At 42.8% G+C, this 18,781-nt stretch overlaps 2 protein-coding genes across 4 annotated transcripts in view; both read left to right on the plus strand.

The window, feature by feature from the left end:
* BPIFC (BPI fold containing family C) overlaps positions 1–18,781 on the plus strand; it is a 60,956-nt gene that overhangs the window by 31,135 nt on the left and 11,040 nt on the right. For all 3 annotated transcript variants that reach the window (XM_041755599.1, XM_041755600.1, XM_041755601.1), the window contains exons 5-13: positions 1,282–1,410; positions 2,608–2,763; positions 2,880–2,943; positions 5,399–5,459; positions 8,387–8,478; positions 9,900–10,076; positions 11,238–11,291; positions 12,561–12,731; positions 13,364–13,431. In XM_041755599.1, the coding sequence (XP_041611533.1) occupies positions 1,282–1,410; positions 2,608–2,763; positions 2,880–2,943; positions 5,399–5,459; positions 8,387–8,478; positions 9,900–10,076; positions 11,238–11,291; positions 12,561–12,731; positions 13,364–13,431 (972 nt within the window). The remainder of the gene's footprint in view (positions 1–1,281; positions 1,411–2,607; positions 2,764–2,879; positions 2,944–5,398; positions 5,460–8,386; positions 8,479–9,899; positions 10,077–11,237; positions 11,292–12,560; positions 12,732–13,363; positions 13,432–18,781) is intronic.
* Positions 14,373–16,710, plus strand: LOC121490909 (proline-rich nuclear receptor coactivator 1-like). The gene is given in 3 exon segments (XM_041755124.1): positions 14,373–14,470; positions 15,924–16,129; positions 16,132–16,710. Coding segments are annotated over 3 exon segments (882 nt in total). The 3' UTR covers position 16,710.

Below are 18,781 nucleotides of genomic sequence, written 5' to 3' on the forward strand. Positions count from 1 at the left end.
GTGTGTGACAAAGAACAGGTAGGAGAAAGAAGGAAAATAGAAGAAACACTAAATAAGCATTTGTTATCAGCTATAACATTTATGTTTTATATTTTTCCTAATCTTAGTTCATAACAATGCCTTTCTTCCTGTGCCACAGTTATACATCAGTGATCTCATTTTGTCTTCTCAACCTACCCATGAATAACCCTTCCTTTTAGTGATTGGAAGAAATTAAGTGTCTTACCCAAGGTTGCACAGCTACCACAAAACTCAGTTCTAAGCCAAGTGCTCCTTGCACAATACATGAAGTGGCGTAGCCTACTGGTTAAGAACACAGTCTGAAGACAGATTGAGGAGGACTCCAGGTCTGGTTCTACCACTTATATAAGACTCCAACCAAGTTCCTTATCTTCTCATCTCTGAATTGCAGATTGTAAAACCAACAACAACCTCATGAGATTATTGTGAGGATTAAAATGAGCTAATGGATATAAATAAAGTGCTTACCACAGTGCCTGGTAGGGAGTAATCACTCAATACATGAGCCGCCTACCTGTATAGATTGCATACAGCCCATTGCCTCCTACCTGTTGACAGTTCAGAGAATCCTAGGTAAAGTTAATATTCTAAGTTTCTAACCTAGGGAAGATACTGTCCACATAGAGGGCATCTGGGAACCGGAGGAAGGCACCCTTGTGATTATCCCAATGATGGGGGGAGGGGCGCTGCTGGCATTTTGTTGGCACATATGCCAGGTACCCTGCAATGTATATTAACAGTCCTCTACACAAAATAGTTGTCCCAAAATACTAATGTCCTCCCTATACACCTTGAAAAATACTGGAATAGCTGAAGGGAAAAATTATGATGGCAGTGTTGTATTTCATACTGTCTTTAATGAAACTAAAGAAATTGATTATTTTCTAATTGGTTTTTATATTTTTCATTTCCCCCTCAATTAGACACCAGGGAGGGGCTTCTTGGCAAGGGTTAAAGGGGAATTAGAAGGCAGTGCCCAGGGGATCCCTGGGTGGCGCAGCGGTGCCCAGAGCTGCTTAGGTGGGTCAGTCAGTTAAGAGTTTGACTCTTGATCTCAGCTCAGGTCTTGATCTCTGGGTCATGAGGTGGTTGTTTGTTTGTTTGTTTGTTTGCAGTGCCCAGAAGCAGCACCTCAGACCTGAGGTTCACAACTGCTTCCAGGAGTTCCATAAACGTCCTTTCTGATGTTGCCATATTTAGAGATGTGCTAGAAGACCTCTCTAGAAGACATGTGCTAACCTCCTTGTTTGTTTTTTACAGCATAAAAATCAATGCCTTTTCATTTCCAAATACTTCATTAGCCTTTGTGCCTGGAGTGGGAATCAAGGCACTGACCAACCATGGCACAGCCAACATCAGTACCAACTGGGATGTCAAATCTCCACTCTTGTGAGTATTCCCTTCAAGGCTGTCTGTGGCTCTTCTGGGGAGAAATGGAACCAAAATTGAAAGTACATAAATTCACAGACGTTTTTGATATTAGGCTTCTTTCCCTCAGCCATTAACAGTCTTTCTTAAGAACACTTTCTTCCAGGAGAGATTTAAGTCAGGATATCTATGCTGGGGGCTGGGTAGAGGAGGAGGAGGGAGGGCTGAAAAGCATCCTTCCCTTAAAGGCAGAGCAAAATGTCACTTAAGATTTCCCAAGGGCTAAAAGGCCCTGACAGTTGGAGGATCAGACATGTGCTCAACATTTTAGACCTTCAGTGAGTCACTGTATGATCTGGAGCCATTCCACTCACTTCCCCATCTACAGGGGCAACTGATGGAGAAAGGGGGCCTTTCTACCTACCTCACAAGGAGATTCGAGGATAATAGCTTGTGCCCAATTCTCTCCCTAGCCAAAGGCCTTTGCACCCTCTTAGAAAAAAGAGGGATCAAATTCAAGTTACGCTTACAGACCATCTGCTGTGTGCAACTCACTGTCCTAGGTATAATATTTAGGTCTGCCTTGGTTGGTGCCCAAGAACAGCGCATCTAGTCATCTACTTAGTCATTCAACAACCACTTATTGAGTGCCAAACAAGTACCATTTATCTCCATCTCAAGAACTCCAGTCTTGTGCATCATAGAGAAATTATATTTTCCCATAAGTAACATAGATTCAGGTATTCATTCATTTTTTTGCTGACTCATCAGCATATATTAATGCCTCTTCTGTGTGCTCATCCTGGGGAGGGGAGGTAGAGATGAATAACCCACACTCCACTTCCTCAAAGAGTTCATAGACTGTATCTAAGTGTCCCACTCCATCTGTGCCCGTCATAAATAAGGCTACCCCATGTCCTCTCTCCACACAAGCATTGTATATGAATGGTGCTTAATATATATTTGGCCTCTATGGGGGACAGAGCACTCAGGATTAGAAAGCTAAGCTAAAGCTGTTACCATTCACGTACTCATGCCTCATTTGTCTAGTAAACATTCAGTACCTACTCTGCTCCTACCTGTTGTTGATGCCAGGAATCCAGAGATGAGAAAGTTCCTGCCCTCCAGGAGCTTAGAGGCTGTGGGAAGTCAGAGAAACAAACAGTCCATCTCCCCCCTACTCAGGCCTGAGTAACCTTGTACTTTTTCTCTCAATAGTCAAGACACAGGAGAAGCTGATTTGTTTCTGTCTGGGGTCTACTTCACTGGTATCATTGTCCTCTCCCAAAATGACTTTGGTCACCCAATCCTGAAGCTCCAAGATTGTTATGCCCAAGTGAGCCATGCCCACGTGTCATTTTCTGGAGAACTCAGGTGAGTGATAGCTCCACGATGGGCAATTACTAGTGGGGCTGGATTCTCCGGCAGGGCCAGGGCAGGTTCACAGATACAGTCCCTGAATAAGCCCATGTTTTGTCTCTTTTCCCCAGTGTCCTGTACAACTCCTTTGCTGAGCCCATGGAAAAACCCATTTTAAAGAACTTAAATGAAATGGTAAGTCTTTAAAGGTGATGCAACCACAGTAAAATGCTCAGCAGCAGTACTGCCATGCTTTACCTTAGTCAGTAAACCTTTATGGAGCCCCTGCTGTATGCTAGCCATCATCCAAGGCACTTTCATGTACATTATTCTTTGCAACCTACCAAGTTTTGCAAGTTGCCTACCATGTGCCAAACATTGTGCTAAGTGCTGAGGATACAGAGATGAATGAAACAGCATTCTCTCCCTCAAGTGCACAGGCTGGGAAAACAACCAACAGGAGTTTATTTATTGCATACCTACTGCATGCCCAGCACCAGGCTAGAGGCTGTTAGGGATATTTAAAAAGGAATAAAATTACCTTCTTTTTAGAAAAACCCAATTCAGTCTTGTGGAACAATAACTTAATGAGTATTTGAATTTAATACATAATTACATGATCATTGGACTGAACCAAAGGGGTTCAGAGAAATGGAAAGATTAAATCAAAAGGGCCTGAAAGTATCCTAGAGGGTATTATTTAGACGATGCAGGACTTGAACTGGGCCTTGAAGTATAAGTATGATTTTGATAGGTAAGGAATGGGGGAGAAGAAAGGTATTTCCAGAAACAGTCTGAGTTAAGATAGCTTCCAAAGTTACAAGTGTCTTGGGATCCCTGGATGGCTCAGCGGTTTAGTGCCTGCCTTTGGTCCAGGGCATGATCCTGTAGTCCCGGGATTGAGTCCCGCATCAGGCTCCCTACATGGAGCCTGCTTCTCCCTCTGCCTGTGTCTCTGCCTCTCTCTCTTTCTGTGTCTCTCATGAGAGAATAAATAAATAAAATCTTTAAAAAACAAACAAACAAAGTTACGTGTCTCGATTTCAGAAATCAGTGTTTGACGAAGGGAAAGATGGAATTGGCTGTGTGTGCCTCTTTCCACTCTAGGCCAGACCATTGCTGTACCCTTTAATCACAGCTGAGGGGAGACAAGGAGAAGGATGAGGACAGGAAATGAAAGGGCAAGAACAGTATCTAGAACCCTCCATTCCCCTCATGCTTGATAGGCAGTCAGTGCTTGATAAATATCACCGAGGAAATCAACACTCAAACACATTCAGCAGCTTGTCCAAGGAGGTTACCTCGCTGCTCAGGGGACTCCAAAGTTGCACGGGTTTTCTCCCTTCTCACCTGGGTGATGAACACCAGTGCACATGCCTGTTGGAGAATGACAGGGAAAGCCTGTCAGCTCAAGGACCCCATACTCACCATCCCTCCTCTGTTGGAGACCAAGTGTGGTTCTTTGGCCTCTAACAGGAAGCCAGTAACTAAGTTTATCTGAAGTTTGCCTAAGACTTAGAGATCATGGATGCTTTGTTTCTAGTATTCCTTTTGTGCCACAGGAAAACAGAAAAGAATGCTTAGACCACAACTATCTAGGTTCCAAGTCCCAGTTCTGCAACTCACTAAAGCTCTCTAAGCTTCAGGTTTCCCATTTATGACAGGGGACAAGGGTGCTCACCTGTCAGCATTATCAAGAGGCCAAAATGGGGTTAAAACACAACAGTTGACATTTACGGAATGCTTGCTATGTACTAAGCAATAGTACATGGATTACTTCTTTTTTAAAAATATTTTATTTATTTATTCATGAAAGACACACACAGAGAGAGGCAGAGACCTAGGCAGAGGGAGAAGCAGGCTCCATGCAGGGAACCTGATGCGGGACTCAATCGTGGGACTCCAGGATCATGCCTTGGGCTGAAGGCAGGCACTAAACCACTGAGCCACCCAGGTAGCCTCGATTACTTCTATTTCTCCTCACAACAACATGATGAAGTAGGTACAGTTATCATCCTTATGTTGCAGATGAGGAAACTGAGGACAGAGTACAAATAACTTACCAAGGGAGTCAACCTCAGGCTCCCAAGCATCTGCTAGTAACTGTCATACTGAGTGCTTCGCACATGCTTAAGCCCAATTCAAGATTTATTTTATAACTCCAAAAGGGGTTCTGATCCAAATATATGTCTGACTACTGGGCTCTCAAGCCAGCCAAGTGGGAAAGTGAAGCCCCCAGCTTTCACCTCTCCAAGCAGAGAATGGAACCACTGACAGAGGAGGCAGGAGGCTGTGGCATCCCCGCAGCCAGGAAAGGCATAGCCAAACGTCCTCAGGTGTGACCACACCAAATGCACTGGGCACATGTCCTGTCATGCCACAGGAAGAAAAGCCGAGGGCCCATTCTTTTATTGGACTAACTGGGTGTAGTCCTGGTTGCTCTGAAGTTTAACCAGCATTCAATGACATGCCACCCATACATACATAACGTGTGGCCCAGAGGCATCAACTAATTTCAGGGAAAGTCCTTATGACCAAAGGGAGAATGGCTCCTAACCAGAAGGCCTTTGTTTGCAAGGTCTAGGCCCATAAATAGAGGTTTCAAGTGCAATGTGATAACCTACAATTCTTTTATTCCTTTTATGGCCAGCTCTGTCCCATTATCACGAGTGAGGTGGAAGCCCTGAATGCCAATCTCAGCATGCTAGAGGGTGAGTCCCAGAACTGCCTCTTCAGGATGGTTCTCTTACTACCTTCTACCTGCTTTAGTCTCTGCAAACTAGAGCCATGGGAAATGCCAGCTCTGGCACTAAACTCATCCTCTTTAGAATGAGTCGAGCTAGTCTCAACCAAGTTATCCCCTTCCCACCCCATTCTAACTCCTTTAGTGATTCCTTGTTGCCTTAGGATCAAGTCCAAATGCTTTAATATAAAGGACTACAAGACCTGCCCATCATGCTCTTGCTCAACTTACCTCTCTCGGCCTCATCTTATACCTTTTTCTGCTCCCACAAACTGCTTCTACTGCCCCCATGCCCCTTACTTGGCTCATGCTGCCCTCCCTGCCTAGAAGAGCTTCCCCTCCCCTTTACCAATTCATTTGTTAATTTATGAGATATTTATTGAACACCTACTGCTTTGCCAGTACTGCACTAAATCCTAAGGGGTCCAGTCCCTTCCACTTCCCTGAGCCATCCTTAGTCCTGTCCACTTCTCATTATCTTTTAAGGCTCAGCTCAGACATAGCTCAGACATAGTCTTATCTGAGAAGTCAAACCCGATAGCTTGCACCCCAAAGTTTTGCCTCCTGTGTGCTCACATGACACTTTGGGCATATCTCTCTCTTTGCACTCCATCCATTCATTTACCAAAAGTGTGCTGAGAACTGGTAAGAGCCTGGGTGCTGTTCTTGGTACTGGGAATGCAACAGTAAGCCCAGAAGATAGAAATCCCTGCCCTCATGGGACTAGTCAGAGGAGACAGACAGCAAGCAAGATAATAAGTTAAATCTATGATACTGATGGGCTAAGTGATAAGAAGAAGGATAAAGTAGAAAAGGACCTGGGGAGGTGTTTCTGTTAAAATCGGATGGCCAGAAAAGACATCACTGAGCAGGTGACATTACAGTAAGAATTTGAATGGAGTAGAGAGTGAACCACTCCTAACCTGGACGAAGAACACTTCAGATACAGGAACGGGCAAGCTCAAGGGCCCATGTAGGAACATGCCAAGTGTGTTGGAGAAACTGTGAGGAGGCCATACTGGGAACAATATGAGGGGGAAGGACAGCCAGAGATGAGGTCAGAGCGGGGGAAAGCACTGCTCAGGTCTTCAGGACTCCGCAGCTCCATACAAAGACTGGCTCTTAGTCTGAGATGAGAAGTCTTCAGAGAGTTCTGAACAGGGCTTGCATGATCTGACTTATATTGTAAGGAGATCACCCTGGCTTCCATCGATTCACAATAAACAGGAATGGGGCAAGGCTGGAAGCAGGGAGACCACGTAAGAGGCTACTGCATTGACCTGCATGAGCAGTGATGGCAGTTGACCTGGATGGAGTGATGAAGATGGCAGAATATGCTCAGGTTCTGGTTGTACCTTGAAGGTAGAGACAGTAGTATTTGCCGACACTGCATGTGGGTCATGAGGGAAGTCAAGGATGACTCCATATTTTCGTTTGTGTGACTAAAAAAATGGGGAGAAGGGAAATCACCAGTTACCAAGATGGAGAAGATTATAAGCATAAGTCTGTAGAAGGACTATCAGGAGCTCAGTTTTAGACCTACTCTTACTATCCTGTATAATAATGTCTGACTCTTCCCCCAGGCTAGGAGTCCCACAAGCACAGGGACTTTGACCATGTCCCCAGTACCAGGCAAAGTGCCTAACCCACACTAGGTGAATGAATATTGGGTCAATGAAGGGTTGCACAGTGGCTGGACAAGTAGATTGGAATGGGTGCAGATGGATGAAAAAAAGGATGAATTGGGGAGGTAGGGAAAGAGGAATATGTAGTAAGGAAAGAACTTGTTGAAGTTCTAGCTTGCCATGGGCAAGTTTCTCTACCTCACTCCCTCATCTGCAATCGTGCTTCCTACAAACTCCACCTACTGTCCTCTGGTCCCCTGGCCTCTTCTGCTGTGCTCTGAAAATGATAATACAAAAAAATGAACTGAATTAATAGACTGTGCATGAGAATTTTCTTGGCCTCTTTAACTTAGGGAATTTTATCCCTGTCTATCTTTCTCAACATTTCTTTTTTTTTTTTTTAATTTTTTATTTATTTATGATAGTCACAGAGAGAGAGAGAGAGAGGCAGAGACACAGGCGGAGGGAGAAGCAGGCTCCATGCACCGGGAGCCTGATGTGGGATTCGATCCCGGGTCTCCAGGATCGCGCCCTGGGCCAAAGGCAGGCGCCAAACCGCTGCGCCACCCAGGGATCCCTCTCAACATTTCTTTTTAAAAATTATTGCTAATGATAACAGTAATACATACTCATTGTAAAACATTAAAGTTCTAACTATATAGAAGGCTATAACATAGAACTTGAAAGTCTCTCATTACACCAACCTAATATGTGGCTTAATATTAACATGTGGCTTTTGTTTGTCTAATTCTCTTTTTTAAAAAGATGGGTATATGTGCATTGTGTTTGTATGTGCCTGCACATAAAAGGCTATACAACAAAATTTTACTGATGTTTCCCTCAGTCTAATGTGATGAAAAAGGGTTTGACTTGGCATGCCTGGGTGGCTCAGTGGTTGAGTGTCTGCCTTCAGCTCAGGCCCTGATCCCAGGGTCCTGGGATCGAGTCCCGTGTTGGGCTCCTAGCAGGGCACTTTCTTCTCCCTCTGCCTATGTCTCTGCCTCTATCTGTGAGTCTCTCATGAATAAATAGATAAAATCTAAAAAAAAAAATGCAGATTATAATCTTATAATCTTCCCTTTGACTTTCTTTTTTTGACTTACTTACCCATCCTGGGTTTTGAAAAGCAAGCATGTATTACTTGTGAAATAAAGGTAATTGTTATTTTAAATAACAGAGAATTAAAATTATATTGCTCTGGATAGATAATAATCAGATGCTATACTATGTCTTTAATAAATATAAATTTTTATTTTTATTTGTTTTTTAGTTTTAACCAAGATTGACAACTATACTCTGCTGGATTATTCCCTCATCAGTTCTCCGGAAATTACTGAGAATTATATCGAGCTGAATTTGAAGGTAACTATATCATCACCAGAATCTGCATTCTGTAAAGAAGATGTGGTCTATGTATACAATGGAATATTACTCAGCCATTAGAAACGACAAATACCCACCATTTGCTTCAACGTGGATGGAACTGGAGGGTATTATGCTGAGTTAAATAAGTCAATTGGAGAAGGACAAACATTATATGGTCTCATTCATTTGGGGAATGTAAAAAATAGTGAAAGGGAATAAAGGGGAAAGGAGAAAAAATGAGTGGGAAATATCAGAAAGGGAAACAGAACATGAAAGACTCCTAACTCTGGGAAACGAACTAGGGGTGGTGGAGGCGGGAGGTGAGCAGGGGGTGGGGGTGACTGGGTGATGGGCACTGAGGTGGGCACTTGAGAGAATGAGCACTGGGTGCTATTCTATATGTTGGCAAATTGAACACCAATAAAAAATAAATTTATAAAAAAAATTCACATCCTGGCTATCAACAGCCAGTATTCGAAAAACAAATATTATATGCAGAAGGAACTATCACTACATACCCTTCAAATAATTTAATGTCCTTTCAAGCAATTTCCTCATGCATATGCTCTTTCAAAGACCCTTCAACATTTTATTGATTGGTAATGATGGTTTAGATTTGCCCAACATATGACTGCTTTCTCCAAGCAAAGTATCATGGTGACTCTGTCTCTGGGGATAGGTCTGTGGCTAAGAGGCAGCAGGTAGAGTGGCTCTGCATGTATTAGAACTTAACACATCAGTAGATTATACGTATCAATACCCCTGTTCCTGTCAGGTTAGCCAATTTAACAGAGGGCTCTTGACCTCATTCAGAGCCATTCACATGCGAAGATGGTGTTTGCTGATTCTGGAAGAGAGATTAATTTTCTTTATGCTTAGTTTTGCCCCAAAGTTAATATCAGTGTTTTTTTTAAGTGCATATTGACTTATACTTCAATCACTTAGAGTCACTGAACTCAGCTAAATGTTACTCGAGACACCATTTTAGAATAACACCCTATAGCCACTGAAGGCAGCATCAGGAATGCCACAGAAATGCTTTAGCCCATTGAGAGTCCTGGGTCCTTCTGAGTCTCTGATACCCCAGATGCTCAGCAGTCATAGAGTTTGAAGGTCAAGGGTTTAGCATCTTTACATAGCACCTCAAGAACTAGGTAGATCTGTGCATCCAGTTAAAATGCACCCGCTTTCTGAGAGAAGGTTACACCCCAGCATGGACAGACATGTCCATATATACTCAAGAAGTCATCAGAGCTGTGAAACCACAGTCATTGGTCAAGGACAGGCCCTGTGGTCTTTTAATCCCTACTGAGTTTCTGGTATTTTCCTGATTCTGACATAAGCAGATCCACCTTCGTTAGTGCGCTATACCCAAGTCTTGAACTGATACACTGATCTTTCTCTCTGTTTTCCCACAGGGTGTATTCTACCCACTGGACAACCTCACTGACCCCCCCTTCTTGCCAGTTCCTTTTGTGCTGCCAGAACGCAGTGACTCTATGCTCTATGTTGGAATCTCCGAGTTTTTCTTTAAATCTGCATCCTTTGCTTACTTTATAGCTGGGGCCTTCAACGTCACTTTCTCCATGAAAGAGGTGAGGAGAGTTAATGGATGGAACAATCAACACTAGCATTTAGTCTTATTATAAGTAGCCCATTATGGGAATTTTATGTCATAGTTTCTATTTCCTGGCCTTTTTAAGTCTAAAAACTTAGACCATCAACCCTAGCAGGCCATGAATGAAGTAATTGTGAACTGAATACTGTTATTAGCTGGGGAGTTGTTGGGTCTCCAGATCTGCTAATTTCAGTTGTGTATGATACCAGGTCACTGTTCTAGACTGATGTTAAATAATGCCAAGACTCCCCTCCACCACTCATGGCCTGTAACTTTGGGCATCTTCAATTTATTTAATTTCTCTGGGCCAGAGCATCATCATTTTAAAAATGGGAATAATAATTCCATACTCACAAGGTTGACATGGACTTTAGAGAGGTTTAAATATATGTAAAGCATTCAGAGCAATGCCTAGCACAGCATAAGTGTTCTTTAAGTGTTGCTTATTATCGTTGTTAGTATTATTATTATGCCTTGTGTTATGCCAGTACAAACTTTTCCTATTGGTAATTTCAACTGACTTATCTACAATGACTGGTATTAGGACACATACTCATGAATTCTCTTTGCCATGCCCCTCCCTTGTATGATGAGAACACTCTCTCCGGGCAGTCAACCAATGACTTTTATTAAGTATCCCTTACTAATCTTCTCATTCCATGGGTCTTAATTATACAAATGGTTATAAAATTTGAATTCAAAATTCTAGGTGTGGTAGCACTGGCTGCCATAGACTACTAAGAATTAGAAAGCTCTAGCTTCAGATTTGGAAACCATCCATCCATGAAGATAAATTACTTAAGCATCCTTTGTCAGTAATCTTTGAAAAGATGGGCAATAATACAAGACTTATTGTTAACCACTGTCGGATATTTACACCTGGATCATACATATATAACATAAACAGTGTTGCCAAGGTTAAAAGGCACTTTCTATGTGACCTTGGGCAAGCTACTTTACTTCTCTGGACCTCAGATTTCCTACGGCTGGGCTATAAAACGATAGGCCACCTTTAAACACTAATTGATTGTTGGTGTAACAACTTCATGACTCATAAAAATATAAGGAAAGTTAAATTTTCCCTAAAAAGAGAACCAGGTAAAAATCTTAGAGTAACATGATGGTCTTGATTTTCCAGATTTCCAACCATTTGGTTCAAAACTCTCAAGGTCTTGGCAACATGCTCTCCCGGGTAAGTACTGAGAGTTTGGCTCCTTGGTGTAGTGTATTTGGATTCATTGCAGTTACTTCTGGAGGATTTATGGGTTCTTTCTCTTGCTTTTTGGTCCAATCTGAGTCCATCTTTCCATTCTGAAGATATTTTTTTCTTTTTTTAAAGATTTATTTATTTGTTTGTTTTGTTGTTTGTTTGTTTGTTTTTTTTAATGGTAAATAAACCACTCTGCATTTTGTATGTGATTAGCTAATTTACAGATTGGGGTTTTTTTTTAATTTTTTTTTTAATTTATTTTTTATGATAGTCACAGAGAGAGAGAGAGGCAGAGACACAGACAGAGGGAGAAGCAGGCTCCATGCACCGGGAGCCTGACGTGGGATTCGATCCCGGGTCTCCAGGATCGCGCCCTGGGCCAAAGGCAGGCGCCAAACCGCTGCGCCACCCAGGGATCCCCAGATTTATTTATTTGAAAGAGAGCAAGTGAGTAGAGGGTAGGGGCAGAGGGAGAGGCAGAGAGAGTCTTACGCACACTCTACGCGGAGCATGAGCCTGAAAAAGGGCTTGATGTCACAACCTGAGCTAAAACCAAGAGTCAGATACCCAACTGACTGTGCCACCCAGGCACCCAAGACTTTTCTTTTCTTTTAATAAAATAGCCACAAATATTTACTAAACAAGTTACTATTAAAGGCATTATAAGTTTACAAAATAAATCAACTGTCCCTTCCATAAGGTTTACATTTGAAATAATCAGTTTGAATGTGAAATGGGGGAATAGTGCCCATGTTTGGGCACTAATTAATATTTTCAATGTAGAAAATATTAATATCATGCCTTCACAGCACCTGGGTACTGAACACAGTGTACTGAAAGCTCAGGTTTGGTCTTGAGAACAGAGAGATGCTCTGAGCATCCTGGTTTTAGAGCAAGGATCTTGAGTCAGACAGACCTGGTTGTGAATCCCAGTTCTTCAATTTATTCATTCGGAAGTTAAGGAAATTATTTAACAAAAACCCCCTGTCTTCAGCTGTGAAACAGGGATTCTGACAGCATCCACCCAGAGGGATTTTATGAAGATTAAACCAAATAATTTGTATATATTCAGTGAATGTCAGATGTTGTTATTATTTTTTGTGTGTGTTGGTGGTGGTGTCATGATTATTAAAGAGTTTTGTTTGTATTCTAACTGCATCATGTCAGATTTAATCATCCAGGCGCCCAAAATTTGTGATTTCCCCTTATCAACTCAACTCCCTGGTCACTTCTTTCCCTGAACATTGGCAGATTGCAGAAATCTACATCTTGTCCCAGCCCTTCATGGTACGGGTCATGGCAACGGAGCCTCCCGTGATCAGTTTGCTACCTGGTAACTTCACCCTGGACATCCCTGCCTCCATCGTGATCCTCACCCAGCCTGAGAACTCAACTGCTGAAGCCATTGTGTCCATGGATTTTGTAAGCCTGCAAGAGGGGCAGGAGGGCAGACTGTGGACACCAGTCCTGTTCCTACAGTGGGGCCACTGACCAACAGTGCTCTGCTCAGTATCTGGGGGCGTGAGGTCTGATTCATCAATTAGGGGTGAGGACAGAGGTGAGACTGGGCTGGGAGCAGTATGGGAGGCCAGTGTTCACACCCCCTCCAGGGTAAAATAGCTCTTCCCTTCCTCTGCTTCCTGTGTGCCCTTCCTGCCACTGCAGTTACATTGATAACTGACTCTTTTTTTCCCAAAATAAGTCAATCAGGATGGAATTCAAGGTTATTTGAGCAGATGAAGGCCAAATGCAACCCAACAGAAAGGGACTAATATGAGTCTAAGCAAATGTCACATACACATGTACATGTGCACACACAAGCACATACACAGTACATGGAGAAAGGCCTTAGGAAAAAAATAGAAAAATAATTTAAGGGAGATCCTTAAAAAGTCATTATAGTTAGGTTTCCTATCTGCAAGAGTACATTTTCAAGCTATTTCTTTCCAGTATCTCTTAGTAATGAGAGGGAAAGTGGAGCCACTACAAGAAATGATATTTGTGGCCAAAATAGAGTCAATCCTCTTAGTAACGAATGCTTTTGTTGTCTGCAGGTTGCTAGTACTAGTGTTGGCCTGGTTATCTTGGGACAAAGACTGGTCTGCTCATTGTCTCTGAACAGGTAAGTTTAGTTGATTCGACTGTTGAAAACCTTAGTTATAAGTGATTCAGCAGCCCATAGACACAAAGTGAACATAAACAGAACAGGGGAAGTTACCACTAGACAGAACATGAATCACTTAGACACTCCTCTTGTCGTGATCCAGATGATTTTAAAGTATGGGCTTCACTAAAAACTGTGGTGTGGAGCCTTTTTTTCTTCCCATTAGATAATGTTCAGATAAAACGAGTGGCCAAATAAGTGTAAATATAGTTCCATAATATAACCTCACATTCTAATGGTACCATAATATAAATAAAAGATCCTCATCAGGGCAGCCCCTGTGGCCCAGTGGTTTAGCGCCGCCTTCAGCCCGATGCGTGATCCTAGTGACCTGGGATCAAGTCCCACGTCAGGCTCCCTGCGTGGAGCCTGCTTCTCCCTCTGCCTATGTTCTGCCTCTCTCTCTCTCTCTCTCTCTCTCTCTCTCTCTGTATCTCTCATGAATAAATAAATAAAATCTTAAAAAATAAAAGATCCTCATCAACAACTTCAGGTAGCATGCTATTGAGGAAAGAGCATGAAACTTTGAGGTTGAGGAACAAAATGTCAAATCCCTAGCCACTGGTTCTAGAACCTCTTTGTGGCTCAGTCTCCTTGTCTGTAAAATACTGAAGTTGGACTGAGGTCATCTCTGAGGTACCTTCAGGCTCTGATCCTCTGACCCCATTACTAGAACATGGAGTTTAACAAAACCATGTGCTGTGGCCTAGCTGGGTTTCAAATGAACTCCATGCGCTATGAAAGGGATCAGAGAGGTCATGTCCACAGACAGTTGGAAAGTAATTGCCATTGAGAAGAACTGTCTGCAAAGCCCATTTTCCTTGGCCCTGTGAAGGCAACAGTTGAAGCTATGAATCAAACTATCTGGGGGGAGGAGGAATGATAATCAGAATGACCAAATGGTCCAGACGAAACCCACAGAAGGGAAAAGAAATTCTATAAAAAGGCCAGAGAAAGCAGAGTCTGGAAAAAAACAGGACATCAACAGAGAGGAAAAGTAAGTCAATCACCGTAAGTCAGCTGGATGGTTATGAAGCTGTTATTGCAGAAACATGGAAGGTACTTTCAATAAAATGATATTAAATAGGACAAAGAGAATACAAAACTGTTGCGTGAACACAGCAGTCAGGTATGTAAAATAGCTTTCCATCTGGATGAGAAACTGAATCACAAATGAAGAGCTGCGTTAGGATATGGGATTGAGCAAGGGTTTTCTCCTTAAAATTTTCTTTGTAACTATATTATTTTCCCAGTAAAAGGAACAACAACAAAAAAGGCAGTATGGTTTCCCAGAGAGAAAAGATTTCAAGAAGGCTTTATTACATTTTACCCAACTCTGCAACACAGGGCTGATTTCTCCGTTAGTCTCAGCAGGCGCAGAGCCTAGAGCCCATGGATACTTTAGGGACCCCATGAAAGTATTTTAATATATTTTAAAATAAGAATTAAAAAATGAACAGAATCCTGGCTGGATTATACTTATATTTATAACAACATAGCCTTCCAATATAATTTTAATATCTCTTTATGGAGGAAGGAGTCCCAGAGGCAAAAGTACCTAAGGCCCCTGAAGTCATAACATGTCGCTATCTCCACAAGGTCAAGGCTGATGAAACTCTGAATCTTGATAGGTCATCTTGGGGATGGCAGTTTTAATAGTTGAGAGGATGGAAGCCAGAGCACAGGAGAGGAGGAGGGAAGGGCTGGTGGATGAGGGAGAGGCAGCATCTGAGAGGCCAGAGTCCTCCATCTGCAGCCTGTGGACAGGGCTGATAGGAAAGGGGGACTAGAAATCTGGAGGGATGGGGGACGAAGGGGACAGGGCCACTAATTGAGGCAGCAAGCTCTTGAGAAGGGAGAAACCATGTGTGCCCTTGAGCAGGGGTCTGCTTTACTGGCAGGATGGAAGTAAGGATTTCATAAGTATGGGGCTTCAGGCTTCTGGCCAGTAAAAGAAACCTTAAGGAACAAAGAAAGAAACCAGATTCACTTCTCTGCTTAAATCAGTCAGACTCTCCTCTCCAGCATTCGTCTTGGTTAGAGACTGCATGTTCGGAGGCCTTTAGGTTTACTTATAGGAGTAACTACAAAAAAGGATTGCAACCTGCTCAATGCATGTCCCCCAAAGAAATGTGTGGATCCATTCTCTGGCTTCCTCTGGCACATAAACATGCTTTGACCTGGCCAACACAGGCTGAGATTAAGACTCCTGCCTTCCTGGAGTGTCCTCCGCATTGCCCTGTGGTCTCCCTTAGATTCTCCAGCCGGGGAGGCTTCCTGAGACCTTAGAGGGGTCTGAGCAGGACTGGCTACCTAACTTGCAAGGCCCACTGCAAAATGAAAATGTGCAGCCCCTTGTTCAAAACCTTATGGAGGATTTCAAGATGGAGACAGCAGGGCATTAAACCAAGCATGGGCCCTTCTGAGTGAGGCCGTGTCCCACTGCACAGGTCACCTGCATTGAATTGGGGGGTGGCTTTTGCAGGGGGTTCTAAAGCAGACCTCGGCACTAAGAGGACAAGGAGAATAGACCAGGCATCACTCAGTCCCAAAGCAGCCCATGAAAGACTGCTAAAGAGCAGAGGCTGTCGCTTCCATCAGTACCAGCAGCACCTGCCAAGCCTTGAGGGCGGGCGGGGCCCCACGATGGGCCCGAGCAGAGGCAGGAAGTCCCCGACCGGGCCTCCAGTTTGGCCCCGGGTCCTGCGGCCGCAGCCCAAACTGAGGAAGCGAGCCCATTCCCTGGCCAGCTGCCGCCCCCGGCGCCCGGCCAGCCCTTGTTCAGAAGAGAGGTTTCAAAATCAAAGATGGGAAAATCGGAGAAAATTGCCATTCCCCACGGCCAGCTTGTTCATGGTATACACTTGTGTGAACAACCAAAGATAAACAGACAGAAAAGCAAATATAACTTACCACTAACCAAGATCACCTCTGCAAAAAGAAATGAAAATAACTTTTGGCAGGATTCTGTTTCATCCGCTTTAATTCAGAAGCAGGAAAAAAAGCCTTTTAAAAACACTGAGAATATTAAAAATATGCATTTGAAGAAATCAGCATTTCTAACTGAAGTGAACCAAAAGGAAAATTATGCTGGGGCAAAGTTTAGTGATCCACCTTCTCCTAGTGTTCTTCCAAAGCCTCCTAGTCACTGGATGGGAAGCACTATTGAAAATTCCAACCAAAATAGGGAGTTGATGGCAGTACACTTAAAAACTCTCCTAAAAGTTCACACTTAGATTTCAGCTTGCAATGTCTGTCAGTTTTCAAAATCTCTGGACTCTTGAAAAGAAAATTGGTACAGAAATTAAAATTTGCCTTGTAACTTACAAGTGCAAAAGATGAGTTGAAAAAATTACAACCAACAACTTGTATTACATTTTATATTTTGTAAATACTGTATACCATGTATTATGTGTATATTGTTCATACTTGAGAGGTACATTATAGTTTTGTTATGAAAGTATGTATTTTGTCCTGCCAAACAGTAGGTGTTTTGTATATATACAATGGAGAAATTTTAAGTGTGCTAAGGCACATGGAAGACCGATTTATTTGCACAAGGTACTGAGATTTTTTTTAAAGAAACAGTTATCTCAAGGTGAAGATCTAAATGTGAACAGTTTACTAATGCATTACTGAAGTTTAAATCTGTGGCACAATCATTGTAAATATGGGGTTTGTCTATGTTTCTCTAAATTGATTTCTGCGTTCTAATCTGTAATTACTGGAAAACTATTCCCATTTTTACCAAACTTAATTTCTGGTTTTTGGTTTATCCATTTAAATTTAAGATACCTCTAATTTTAATGCCAACAAAATTGGTTGTACTCAAATTTTTAAATAATAATATAATTTGCCCCCCCCCTTTTATACTAAAAAAAAAAAAAGCAGAGGCTGTGCTGAAGGAGTGTGTTCACCTGTGGCCCCAGGAGGGGCAGCCCCACCTCCTGCAACTGCCCTGGCCAGTGCCTCCATTCCCCGTCCCAGAGGTGCTGCTTTTCCAGACAGATGGCCTGATTCGGTCTTGGGTGAGGTCAGAGAGACACAGCACCAAGAGGTGTAAAGGGGGGTGGGGATCAGTGAGGCATCCCTGAGAAGACCAAATTAGGCTCCCAGAATACTAACCCCCCAAACACCTTTCTAAACATCCCCTGCCTGAATGTGTCTCTTTAGCTGCTCCAGGCTGGCTACATAGGCAGCAGATACACAAATCAAGGCCAATCCAGTGTGGTGAGTTTAAAGAGGCAGTGAGATCATAGGCTTTAGAGTCAGACTAGCTGGTTCAGATCCCCGCCCTGCTGTTAATTAGCCGTGGGGTCTCAGGTAGGTTACTTAACCTCTCTGGGCCTCCATTTCCTTCTCTCTAAAATGAGGATATAATACAATACACTTCAGGGGGTTATTGTCAGGAATACATGAGTTAATACATGTAAAGTGCTTGTTAAGTGTTCAAGGTTGGCTATGGCTATTATTTAAAATTAGGAGCTGGCCTCAGCCAGGGGAAGATCGTTTCAAGAGTTCTCCTGTTCAGGAAACCCCTCATTCCCCTGTTTTCCACCCAGTGATGGCTATTATAGAAATTGCCTTTTGTTCTACTATTTATGACTACTTTATTATTGAGCCTTTACTGTCTACTGGTCCTGTGCCAAGAACTTCACATTTATTACTTTATTTAAACCTCACAACCCAGTATCTCCAGGACCTGGCATGGTCTTCAATCAATGTCTGTAGATTTAATGAACAGACCTGGAGATAGCTTATTATCCCTGTTTTACAGTTTATAGAGGTCAAAATCACTTGCTCATGTCACAGAGCTATTGAATGGCAGAACCAAAACTTGACCCTGGATGAGTGGTTTTCACAGCCATGAATGTTCACTTACGACATTACACTGTCTTTGATGTGGTGCCTAGCAAAAACTTAGAAGATTTAGACAGTAAATATCCCTCCTTGCCCAGAAGAGGAAACCCATGAGTGTGAACTCACAAAATTGAAGCAGAAAGCCTGTCCTTTCTCAATGTGAAGATTTGATAGAAGATGAGAATCCAAAGGCAGTGGGTGACCTGCAGTGGAAGAAAAAGCACATAGCTTTCCACACAGCTGCATTGAGAAATAGAGTGAAGGGAGAAATAAAGAAAGTAGAAGCAGAGAGCACAAGTAATCATCATGACCTCTATGAGTATGACTACAGCACAGCCCTATAGTCAGGCATATCTAATTTTGAATTCCATCTCTGTCGTTTGCTAGCTGTGTGACCCTGGGCAAGTCAATCAATTTCCCTAAATATCAGTTTCCTCATCAGCAAAAC

The sequence above is a fragment of the Vulpes lagopus genome, chromosome 5, assembly GCF_018345385.1.
Source record: "Vulpes lagopus strain Blue_001 chromosome 5, ASM1834538v1, whole genome shotgun sequence".
Taxonomy (NCBI): Eukaryota; Metazoa; Chordata; class Mammalia; order Carnivora; family Canidae; genus Vulpes; species Vulpes lagopus.